This window comes from Microtus oregoni, unplaced genomic scaffold (assembly GCF_018167655.1).
Source record: "Microtus oregoni isolate MIOR12 unplaced genomic scaffold, Mior012 000086F_ref0000336, whole genome shotgun sequence".
NCBI classification, from domain to species: Eukaryota; Metazoa; Chordata; class Mammalia; order Rodentia; family Cricetidae; genus Microtus; species Microtus oregoni.
Genome location: NW_024544552.1, coordinates 859,942 through 873,150, shown reverse-complemented (window position 1 = coordinate 873,150; position 13,209 = coordinate 859,942). Strand labels below are relative to the sequence as shown.

At 39.0% G+C, this 13,209-nt stretch overlaps 1 protein-coding gene across 1 annotated transcript in view; it reads left to right on the top strand.

The window, feature by feature from the left end:
• The window catches only part of Fmn2 (formin 2), a 298,401-nt gene that overhangs the window by 137,148 nt on the left and 148,044 nt on the right, over positions 1-13,209 (top strand). Inside the window, exon 8 of the mRNA XM_041643559.1 lies at positions 651-712. Within this exon, the coding sequence (XP_041499493.1) occupies positions 651-712 (62 nt within the window). The remainder of the gene's footprint in view (positions 1-650; positions 713-13,209) is intronic.

Genomic DNA, 13,209 nt, shown 5'->3' with positions numbered 1-13,209 from the left:
TTCTCTGACATTTGAACAGCCTCATGGGATGTAGTATCTGTAATGACTTATTGAGGGTTACTATTGCTGTGGTAAAAAGACCATGAACAATAATAAGTTGAGGAAGTAAGGGTTTCTTTGACTTAGGCTTGTATACCATAGTCAAACACTGAAGGAAGTCAGGACAGGATCTCAGGTAGGGCTGGAACCTGGAGGCAGGAACTGATGCAGAGGCCATGGAGGGATGATGCTTACCGATGTGCTCTCTATTGCTTACTCAACCTGCTTTCTTACAGTTCAGGGGTGGCACCCCATACCATGGACTGAGCCCTCCAGCATCAATCACTAAGAAAATAACCTATAGGCTTCCTTACAGTCTGATCATATGGATGCATTTTCTCCCCTGAGGATCCCTCCACCCCAAAATCTCTAGATCATGTCAAATTGACAAAAAAAAAAAAATGCCCACACATTGAACAAGTGAAATATTGTAAAATTTGGCACCTGAGCCATTGAAATTCCTAGACCATGGTCTTTGGAGTGGGCAAGTGTACACACTGAGTTTGTGTGTACTCCAACTGGCGGTCATGAATACTTTGCCTGGCAGAATTAAACATTTCACAGCTGCCGTATGGTAATTTACATTCTTTTCTGTGCCCTTTTTTCCACAGCTGTTGTGAACTTGGACAATTCGGTGGTTGACCTGGAGACCCTTCAAGCTCTCTATGAGAATGTAAGTAGAAGTCGTTCCTGTGTGATCTGCTGAGTACCTGTGTGTGCTCACATGTCTGGCTGTTCAATGTCCTCTGAGGAAACGCAATCTTCATGTAGTTCTATGTGTTCAAAACACTTTCTAGGGACATATTGAGCAAATGTGTGGTCCCAGGGTTTTCAGAGCTGACTCTAAATTGCTGCTTTTAACATTATGCATGCTTCCTCTTCTGAAATAACAGCAATGATGGTGTGGGCACTAACTTCAGCCAAACATTGTTCTCTGCCCTTCACAGATTTAGAATTTTTTCTCAGTTCTCACTCTTTCAAAGAGAACGAATTTACAATATGATAATATTTGGTGCAGGACAAATTTGGGCCTGGTGTCTTTTTTTAAATGTTCTGTACAAATTTATAGTTTTAATCTTCCATTAGAAACAAAATTTATACATATTCATGACATACAAAATGATATCATGGTTTACCAATGTGGAATAAGTCTAATTAATATATCCATTAAGTCAGATACTTAGCTTTTGTGGTAAGAATATGGGACAATTAGTCTATTAGGAAGTTTGTGATGTAGTGAAGAGTGTTTACCTGTGATGATTCGAAAGAGAATGGCCCCAAAGGAGTGCCAGTTTAAGATGTATGGCATTGTTAGAGTCGGTGTGGGCTTGTCGAAGGAAGTGTGTCACTGTGGGGTATAGGCTTTGAGAGTCTTCTATGCTCAAGCTATGACCATTGTCACATTTCACTTCCTGTTGACTATGGATCAAGATGTAGGACTCTCAGCTCCTTCTCCAACACCGTGTCTGCCTGCATGCAACCATGTCCTACCATGATGATTTAAAGGATTAATCCTCTAAAACTATAAGCCACCCAATTAAATGTTTTTCTTTGTAAGAGTTGCTCATGGTGTCTCTTCACAGCAATAGAAATTCTAATTAATATGTCACCATACTATGAAATGCATCTCCAAAGCCTTCACTCCCCCATATTAATTGAGGGATTGTATATATATATCACCAAATGTACACACACACACACACACACACACACACACACACACACACAGACACACACGGCTTATTTTATTTAGCAAAATGCTTTCAAACTCTGTCTTTATTGCATCATGTTTGTTTCTTTTTCAGGCTGAAAAATATTGACTATATGTGTGTGTGTATGTTTGTGTGTGAGTGTGGGTTACAGTTTATTCATTCATCTGTAAGATACAGCATAAAGCTTTATTTGGAGCATTTTGCACAGTGGTTCAGTGATCAAGGGAGGGCAGATACCTGCCTCCTAAACATATTGGTGTTAAATCTTTTGAGTCAGTATCTAGAAGCAAGATTGCCACCATTCACACAGTATTCAGTATTCACAGACTTTCTTCTTTTTACATGTTGCTGTTCTGGGAGATGTGAAGTGCCATCCCATTGTAAAGTCAGTTTATGTTTCTCTGATGATTTGTCATGCTGAACACATACCTGTTGGATAATTCCATGTCTTGAGTGTCGAGTGTCAAACTCAGGTCATCACACATGGGAGCAGTTGCCTTTGCCCACTGAACCATCTCACCATCCTGGTGTGTGTTTCTAATTTTTCAATAGTCTAAGATTTTTTTCCCCGTGACTTTGCTTTTAGTCTGATTTTCTTGTACTTAGTGGTGTTCTCTTTGACTTGGATTTGGTTGTAGAACTCTGATCTTCTTCTACTTGGATATTGATTTCTTTGCCCAGATCAGTCATTATTTCAGTCATTATAAATATGCTTTATTTTTCTTTTTATTTTTTCTGCCCTTAAATTCTTACCTTACACTGGTTAGGACTGTTGATGGTGTCCTTTAACTCATGTGGGCTTTCTTAATTCTTTATCTCTCCCTTTGCTTCCTAATTGAAACCATTGCCTCTCAACTGATTCTTCAGCAAGGACCTTGATCTTGGAGTGGCCTATGGCAGTCTTCCTCTCCAAAATTTACTTCAAGAATACTATTTTTAGTTCTGTGTTAAAATTTAGTTTTATTTGTATATTGTTTATTTGTATATTTTTGTAGTTTATTTGACTTTACGGAAAGTTTTCTAAATATTTTTTTTTGTCATTTCATAGATCTCCTTTTCTTTGTGAGTCCATTGTTAAAAATTTTTAATTGCTTTTAAAGGTGTTTTGTGTTCATGCGTTCTGGTTTTTACACATTTTCTGGCGTGAGTGTTTAGCTCATGATTGTGGACAGTCTACCCAGAAATGAGCCTGGGCAGGCTCAGCTCGACTGATTACCGTGGTCCTCATCTTTTCTGGCTAGACAGCTTCTCAGTTCCATAACGCTGCAGTCACCTGTGTTTTCGCCAGGACATAGGGGATACACCCTGACCAGATGGTTCCGTTGTTTGAGTGTAGCAGTTGGTAGCATTACTTAATAGGTCTGGTTTAAAGGAATTTGTGTGTGTAATTAAATGGCAGTGTGATGCCCTGGTTGTCAGATTTGGACATCTCTGTCCACAAACAGTTCACATCATGTTCACTGTGATATAGTCACAATAAAATACCCCAAGCATATCTAAGGGGTGTATACATTTACTACCGTTTCCCCATTTGAAAGCTCTTTCTTCACTCTGAGATTCCCGCAGCATCTTCCTCATTTTCAGACATAGATTCTTTTCTCATTTGTCTTTATCTGTTCGAACCATCCATGGAAATGGGGTAACCTCTATTTTATCATTTTACATTTTATCATTTTTATTTTTCTCAAAAATTAATGTTTTTTTAAATTTTTTTAATCAACATTTTTCACTTATTTTGCATACAGACCATAGTTTCCCCTCCTTCAACTCCTCCCATTTCCGACCCCTGACTCTTATCTACCCCCATCCCCATCCACTCCTCCTCCTTTTGCATTCAGAATGGAGCAGGCCTCCCATGTGCTTGAACAAAACATTGCATATTAAGTTGAGGTAAGACCAAGCTCCTCCCCAGATTGGGGGGATGGGAAAAATTCAAGTTTTAAAAATCAAATGTTTATCAAATTTAATAATTTTTTCTTCAAATTTAGTAATTTATCTTTAAGCAAAAATATTGGCACATAGACACTTTTAAAAGATAACACAATGGCCCATCAAAATATTTCTAATGCTTCATAGTGAGACTCTTGTCTTCATAATAGGGAAAGAAAAAAAGGTTAGGAGCTGGAACATATAAAAATGTTTACATTTTTGAAACATCTCCTCAGGGAATTTGGTAGACAATATAGAGGCAGTTCAAAGAGAAATAAACGTGTCTGTCTAATAAACATTTGAAAAAGTTTGTATTCTTAATAGTCAACAGGCATAATAAAATAAGACATCAATGAGATAAGTTTTCTTAACTCTCCAATCAAAGAGTATGATGGCGTTTCAAAACTAAGCAAAACAACGGTGGAGTCAAAAGAAAGTCCGTTTTATGTATCTGATGGTACAATCCCCATGAAAACAATTTGGCAGAATCTCCTAGACGAAGATGCACTGAACATGCAGTCCAGGAATTCTACCCTTCATGCTGCATTCTCAGCAGGCTGCCAACCACTAAACATGTTTATAGGTTCAGCACATGGATCCACTCATACGTGTCTACTATCTGAATGCAACTCCAAGACAAATTGACCTAGACCAGAAAAATTAAGAGAATTTTAAAATACAGTTTCAAGCTATTAAGCTTTAGAACAATTTGTTTCACATGAGAAAAGCCTACCCCCCTTCATACTTCCCTTTGCTGTATGTGAATCTAAATATAAATACAGTGAACATAAAACCAAGATCATATTATCATTATGCAACTAATGTGGAATAATATTTTCCATATGAAGCAATGTGTTTGCTCTTGTTATTTTTTCTATGACTTGAGAAAACCAGAAAAACAAGTGAAAGGGGGAAAATATTTTTCTTGCCATTCCTGGAAAGTTGCTGAGACTTTTGTGTGCTATAGCTGTGCTATCCACCCTCACGTGATCTTTGGGGAGCTGATATTTTATGGTAACAAAGAAACTTTGCTTGGCTGTATTCATCTGAGAAAAGCTGGTTATGGAGTTGATATGGCTGAGGTGCTCATGTTTGTCACATTTTTATTTTTTTTCATAGTTTTCATGTCTGCTACTCCTCTGTCTCCTCCTGTGTCATTCTCTTTGAATTAAACAGTTTTACAGGAGAGTTTCCTACTAGTGAATTCCCATAGTTTTTATCTGATAGTATCTTCTTTCTCATTTTGGAGGGACAGTCTTGCTGTGCATAAAATTCTTGACTGATTAGTAAGGGTTTGTTATATGGTAAATGGATTGGCCCACTGACCCCTAACCTCTCAGTTATATGGCGTGAAATATGCCAATGAATATGGGTCTTTGTATGTTACGTGTTGCTTCTCTTACCCACTGGAGAGATTATCTGTGCCAAATCTTGGTTAGAATATTTCTTGGTGTAAATCTCTGTTGTATCAATTTACCATGATACCCAGTCTCATGAAAGGTTGAAGAATCTTGATAATCAACTTGCTTAGACTTAGGTTCACCATGGCAACAACTTCTGGGTGTGTATTTAAGGGAGTTCCTCTGTTGGATTGCCCGAGGTGAGATGACCCATCCTAAAAAGGAGGAAATGATCTGAGCACCAACATTCAACCCTGACTGTGGATCCAATGTAACCATCACCTCAAGCTTCTACTGCCTTGACTTCCCCATCATGGTGAATTCTGCATGAAGTCCAAATAAACATTTTCTTTCTTTTGTCCCAAATACAAGTAAATAACTAATACATGTGGTATTGAGACAGAACAAACTCTCAGGTTTTATATATGTATGCATATTAGAAAAATATATATGAAAGAAGTGGATTTGAGGACAAGTAGGTCTGTATTGATTTTTCAGAAAACTGAACCTGCCTACGGGCCGAGAAAAGAAGAGATATGGGATTGAGTTTTTAAAGAAGTTTGTTAAGCATGAAGATGTCACTTTAAAAAGGGAGAGAATAAAGGGAAAAAAATCTCATCATTGCTTAAAGTGATTTTTCCAAGTGATCTGGAGATATGGATCAATGTCCAGAGTGTCCCTGAAGACAGTCCAGCATCATCCTGTCCCCAGTGGCTGTCTCTTCTGTTATAGACTAAGGGCGTGTCAGGCAGGCATGTGGCATAGATTGATTATAGGGTGGACAGAGTAGGCAGACAGCTCAAAGTAGTTAGCTTTGAGACCATGTCCTCTCTTGTCTCTGCAAATGTCACTATTACTATTTTAACCTTACATGGAGTTGAACTTCTTGGATGTTTATATTCTAGGTATTCATCAAATTTGGCAAAGCTTCAGCCACTAGTTTTTCATTTCCGTTCTCTATTCCTTTCTTCCTGGGTTCCAGTGTTGAGTGCTCATGTTCCTTGTGTCCCACAGTTTCCAAAGGGCCCTTATGATGTTCTTCAGTCTTTTTTCTGTTCCTCAAACCGGTTATCTTCTCTAGTCCTAAGCCCAAGTTTGTGGATCTTTCTTCTGCCTACTCAAGCCTATCTGCATTTGTGCAACCCAGGCGGAAGGCTCCTCTATGTCACTATACTTTTATACCTCTCAGCACCAGACTTTCGTTTCCATTCCTTATTTATGTATTTATTTATATTTTTAGATTTTCTGTCTTTTTATTGATGCTGTCATTTTGGCTGCCCATTGTTTTTCTTGCTATTTCCATCTCTTCTTTGAGGTGTATAAAAATTCTCTTCATGCATATTATCTCATGACGTCTCTTTCAATAGGCCCCAGTTTCTTGAAAATTTGATTAATTTTATTTAGAATCTGATAATGTGGTGATGCAGCTCATTCTCTGGGATTCACTGCTTTATTGTTGCTATTGTTTACTCTGACTAAGGTGAGTTGTCTTGGGGCTGATAATTAGATTGTGGTATAAATTTAAGCTTTTTATCCTGAACTCACAGTCTTATTATGGGAATGTGAGGTCACTTTCTGATCTAACCCTATGTCCATACTTGTTCTTAAAAGCTCATTCCCAAAAGGTAAGAAAAAAAAAAAAAACGGGATTATGGAAACAAACTCTGACCCTTTGAACACTTGGGATTTATTTCAGCCAGTCAGGGAGAAGATTCTACAAGTGAGGTGTAATGATGGCTTGCCCTGTCTATCCACCTGTATGATCAATACTAGATTGCATTATCAAACCACAGAGCACTGGTGTTTGGAACACCGAGTCTTTTCCTCCCTCCCTCCCTCCCTCCCTCCCTCCCTCCCTCCCTCTCTCCCTCCCTCCTTCCTTCCCTCCTCCCTTCCCTCCTCCTTCCCTCCTCCTTCCCTTTCTTCCTTCCTCCTCCTTCCCTCCCTCTCTCTCCTTCCCTCCTTCCTGTCTGTCTGTTTGTCTATCTGTCATAAGTACCGGTTCCTATAATCCATGCCAGTTTGATCTAGGAACATGTAGGCGGCTGGGTGCCATAGAGGTGGGATGGAAGATGGGTAGCTGCTAATAGGATAAGAGCTAAATTGGGTGCCTCAGATTCACCCAACTTAAAGCCCAATTCCTCTCCTGTAAGTGGCAAACTTGAAACAGACTCCAGAGTCCCTAAGAGGTTGCATCAAGAAGATTCTGCTATTACTAGTTTTTGTCAAGTGAGAAATCTGTTTTCTGTGTTTCATACTATGTTGTATTTCCAGGACCCTCCCTTAAAATGTTGAGAAGTAAAATTTAAATATTTAACTCAGATATTTATTAACACATTCCCCTTTACATCAAGAAGCATACTTCTAATCAGTATCTCAAATTTTTTATATATTATTTGAGCACCTGTATGTCATCTTGTGGTTGGCATCCGCTGGCTGTGTTTTCCCCTAAGAGTATATCTCATTTTTCTGTGCTTTGGTTTATTTGATAACTATATGTTAGACAATACTTATCCATGTATTTAATTATTAATTGCACAAAATACAACAATTAAATGAAATCAGTACTCTTTCTGTTGTATATAAATGTGCTTTTTTTTCAGAAAAAGGGAATCTGATTTGTTTTTAAATACCTATTATCTAGGATTAATTTTCAGCAGCAGCCACAGTGAAACACTATTGTTTTGTAGCCCATATTGAAAACACATTGCACAATTTAGAAACAAAAGTAAAAATAAAATATGAAGGTAGAGGAGATAGCTGAGTGGATAAATGTATTTGCTGAATAAATGTGAGGACCAGAGTTCCCCAGAACCTGTGGAAATGCAGGGTGGGCATCACAACCACCTGCAATTTCAGTGCTCAGAAGGCAGAGAAGTAGATTGCCAGAACAAAGAGCCAGGTGACTAGCTAGATTAGTCATATCAGAGAACTCTGGCTTCAGTTAATGGAATTGGCCTCAAGGAATAGGGTGGAGACTGATCAAAGAACACTCCTGCCGCTGAGTTTGGGTCTCCTCATGCATCATCACCCATCTGTATGTGAACCTACATGCACACATGCATATACGTACTTGCATGAACACATGTGAACAAACATGCAGCCATATATACACACTAAACAGGCTTTTCCTTTTTTAAAAATACAACTACTCAGTCTTTAGATATGTCTAATTAAATGATAGTCTTCAGTTGGAGGACATCTTTAGTTAATTAATCTAGTAAAGACACTTGTACACCATTTAAATAATGCTACAATAGGACATTGCAATAAATCCAGATTTGCAGAAACATGTATTATAAAGCATCATGGCTATGCATATCATGCGGTTTTAGCATCATAATATAGTCAGTGTGTGTGTATGTGTGTGTGTGTCTATGTGTGTCCCTGTGTTCATTCGCGTATCAAAGCCAAAAGTTAGTGTTGGAATATCCTCTTCAATTGATTTATAACCTACCAGTACAGGTTCAAACAAGAAACAGAAGCCAGAAAATATTACAAACAGGAAAATTTATTATAATGAATAATTGTCATGTGATAGGAGAATTCAGAGTTAAAGTGACATCTCTCATCATAACTTGGGGCTAAACAAGCATATCTAGGGAAGGACAAATTTTGAAGGGGTCCTTCAAGACTGGTGAGCAGATCTCACTGGGGAATGTGTGCTTGTAGCCCATTAGTTCATCTGGACCACTACTAATAGGTAATCAGGAAAGAAGCTTTCTGTGGCCGGTGGATAGACTCGTGTCGTTCCTATAACCGTCAGCATTGCTGTAATTGTTAAGATGCTTGGAATATAGGGTGGATTTCCAAAGTCCAGGAAACAAACCTCAGGGGCCAGATGGTCCATGGCAAGTTTAGTACAAGTGTTAAGTGGTCAGAGAGCCTAGGCAATGGTTGCACAGCTTCCAAACAGGCCTTGCACAATGTGAGCTGCTTGGGTAGTGTCAGGGTGCCCTCAGCTGTCCTCTGATGCCTCTGCTGTGGGTCAGGACTGCAACAGCAGACAGAAAAGGCTGCTTTTCAGTGGGAAGATGAACCCTTTTTCTGATGTAGCTCCTCTAGTGCCTCCTACAGGCTAAACCTAATTCTCTGTAAAGAAGGAAATGCCAAGTGCTCCCCTACTCTTTTATCTTGGCGTAGGTTCCAGAAAGTAAATTGCGAGATGAGCAGCAGTAAAGGGGCATAGATGATAACAGAAAAGACCCAGGATTGTAGACACATAGTCTTATCTGGCATGTAAGTCATATGTTGTTTGTGACTCCATGTGACATTATTTCTATGAAGGGTGTCTGGAGGGGTTCAGCATGCATACGCTTAGTTTTGGCATAGATTTTCTATGGAAAATTTTAAAACTTTATTGTATTGACATATTTATAATAATTTAAATAAAGCTACCTGAATAGGTCTTTCTTTGTGTATGATCTCTGAATAGGCTTAATTTTGCCTTACAAATAAAGACATTTGAGGGGGCGTGCAAACTTTATTTAGAAAAAAATGTTTTAATTCCATTTTTTACAAATTTACGAGAGGTAATCTTTCATGGCATTCCACTACTTACCCTTGGGGACAAAGGATACAGCTAATGTGAATGCCTTCTCATAAATACACTTTCTTTTTGCCAGATGCTTAAATGCCAATGGACTGTTTTAAAGTAGTTGTATTTGATCTCCCTGAAACAGATGGAAGTATTTGTTATACAAACCTTATTTAGAATGTAATCTTTTTTTCCCCCTCTCTCTCTGATTGCATATGTTTGGCAGTGAGCTTTCCCTTCTAGATGTGAATGAATTTTGGGCAGTCTCCAAATCTAAACACACCCTAATTTCAAAAACCACAATCCTGAGGGCCTGATTCCTGTTTATCAAGGAATTAAGACTTCGTGAAAACCACATAGTTACTATATGCAGTCCACTGTAATGAGGATTTAAAAACAAAAACCTTTATAGTTTGTTTAGGGTTATTGACTATCATTAAGTTCATAGAGCCAAGTCTCGGCAGTGTATAGTTAGTTAAATATATTGCTTCTGATTCTTAAAATAGACTCATATTATGGCATGGTGAGTTTATTGAGTGAATAGAGAAAGATTCTGGGGTAGCAAGAGGGTGAGTTATTGAGGTGCATTTTCCTTTCTTTTCTTTAGTGTATGGAGTGATTAACATTACATCTAAATGCATCTGAGATATCCATGGACAAGTGTGAGCTGATTTTTTTTTTTGCTTTTCATTTTATTTCATATTGAGAAAAAGGAACAAAAGCATCCCAAGTTGTTTGTAAAAAGAGTATTAAAACGAAGCTAGCCCTTGGAAGTCAATCCTATTAGAAGTTGAAATGAAGGAAAATGTGAGTAAAGATAGGAAGGGGGAAGAATCCTACACCCCTGTGTAATTAACCAGCTCTAATCCAATTTAAAGGAGGGGGAAGGCAGGTAGGGCAGAAAGAATGAGAAGTCTAAATTTACACTTCTCAGGATTGAATTTCACAGGCATACTTCATAGTTTTAGTAATCTTCACTTAGGGTGGTACTTGACATACCAGCACACGCTAATCTGGAAGAAGGCCGCAGCGTGTCACATGATACAGCATCCTGAAAAGCGTATACGGTGTTGCATTAGTGGAAATGAATTGGATTAACCATCTGTGTTCCTCTTGTGTCCGAGAGGAATTGAATTGATTCTTGTTGTAAGCAACATTTAGCCATCAGGTTCTTCAAACAGACATGTATTGGCTTAACAAGCTCGCTGTTTTAAAGCTCCTTGCCTCTTGCATTTCACTGTTCCATTAAGCTGGTTCGTGGAATCTCTGTAAAGCATGTTCGCTTTTACCTGCAAGTACGTTGAAGGTAAATTTCAGAATTAAAAACAAAAAGCTGTAGATGTTGAGTCATTTACAGATTGGTTCCATAGGCTTAAAAAAAATAAAAACCAAAACTCCAGATCCTAAAATGACTGTGCCTGTTTGTGAATAACCAACTGTGTTGCATGAATTCCTAGAAAATGAGTTAAGCCGATTAGCATTGCTGCAGTAGTAACTGGAGAATGGAGTTGGTTGCTATACCCGCTTTCCCCCTTCTCTTACTCTTATGTTGGAGTTGGATAGCTGGTTTCCCAAAGGTTTCTTTGCTGGCCTCCCATGCAGTTGCTATTCACTGGGAGTGGCCCTTGCTAATGGCTATTTGCAGATAGGCATGCCCTGCAGTTTTCTTTCAAGGTTTGTAGCTGACAAGCTGGCTAATTTGAGTTTTGGCTGTTTTCATATGTTTGCTTTTAGTTCTATATAGTTCTGGCTACTTCACCATCTTTCAGCTCTCTGTCCTCCAACCACCTGACTGCGCTCAGTTCCTCCAGGTGGCTTTGACTCACACCAGAGAAGCAGTGAGCAGAGCGCTTCCGGAAGTCCTTCTCTAGAGGAAAGGCCATCAGACCTTTTGTTCCATTTCCATCCTGTTTTCAGAACTTGTTCCTTGTGTCAGATGTCTTATGGGCTTACATCGTGGCTCCTCCTCCTCATTATTCACTGCTCGCTGTTAGCCGCTTGTCCGGCCTGTGTACTGTGCTCAAATTCTCTTGATCATGTTCATCCTCAGCTTCTCCAAGCTCACGAATCCCCCCCGCCCCCAGTATTATCTGTGTTTGACGTGCAGTGAGTGCAACAAAACCATTCACCAAGTGGAGATCCACGAGCATTTATGGTATGCGTTTAACATACCAGCCTGAACGAATTCCCTTGCATGTTATTTGTTTTTGAATACCAGGCTTTGGAGCTGAGGAGATGGCTGTCAGTCTATTGCAGGCATATCTCTCTTTTCTTTTTTTTATATTTTTTTTATTAAAAAAATTTCCACCTCCTCCCCGCCTCCCATTTTTCTCCCCCTCTCTCCACTTCTCTCCCCCTCCCTCTCCAGTCCAAAGTCAGGGTTTCCTCCCCTGTGGGAAGTCCAAGGTCCTTCCCCTCCATCCAGGTCTAGGAAGGTGAGCATCCAAAATAGGCTAGGCTCCCACAAAGCCAGTACATGCAATAGGATCAAAACCCAGTGCCAGTGTCCTTGGCTTCTCTCTTTTCTTTTATGGAGATTTGGGTAAGATTTCCAAACCACCATCTTAACTAGAAGTTGAACATTGCTTGTTACTTTAGAAAATGGTCTATGGCTTCATTGTTAGTGTCCCAGAAAGCAGAATCTAAGAGCATGGTGCAAAATCTGTTAGCCTAAGGGAGATACACTTGAGTTCCTTAGATTCTTGCCTCATAATTTTATTTCTTTTCTTTGTTTTGTTTTCTGAGACAGGGATTCTTTTGTATCCCTTGTTATCCTAGAACTTGCTACATATGGAGAACAAGTTGGTCTCCAACTCCCAGAAATCTGTCTGCCTCTGCCTAAGCGTATACCAACAAACTTTCCTTCTCATATTTTTAATCAGTGCTTACTTTATTGCATTCAAAGATCAGCATCTTCCTTGCATGTCAAGGAAGCCAATTAAAAGAGTACTTGTTACCCCTATGACTTTTCTCCTCCATATCCACCCACTCAGCCTCCGTGTTTGAGGTCAGCCTTGTCTACAGAGCAAGTTCCAGGATAGCAAAGGCTGCACACAAAGAAACATTGTCTTGAAAAACATAAATGTGAAGACCCTAGAGAAATTAATCACTTAATCACTTACCTCATTGCATTCCTTGAGGTAAGTGTTATTATTTTTTTTTGTATGAATGCACCACCACATGAGCTGTGTGCAGTGACCCTGGGTATGTATATACTCTTTATGTCCAGGTGTCAGTTTTCAATCCCACAAATCCAGTACAGAGCTTGCTCTTGCAGCGATACTTATAATGTCTCTCATCTGATCTTTAAAGTAATGTACTAAAAGTACTTTCTATTCACGTACAAATAGAAATCTTCTGATATCTGCAGGTAGTACAAACTAGAAATTAAATAATTTCTAGTGTTATGTGACTCATTTAATAATGTAAATGCTTAGATATGATTGAACCAGACTTTATGTCCCCTCTCCAAAAAAAAAAAAAAAGAAGGTTTAATGGTTTAAGGAGGAGATGCATGACATCCAGCTACAGCTGTGAGCCCAGACATCAGTTGACTAGAAAGAGGAGGGGGGCTATGACTGTCTATACAAAA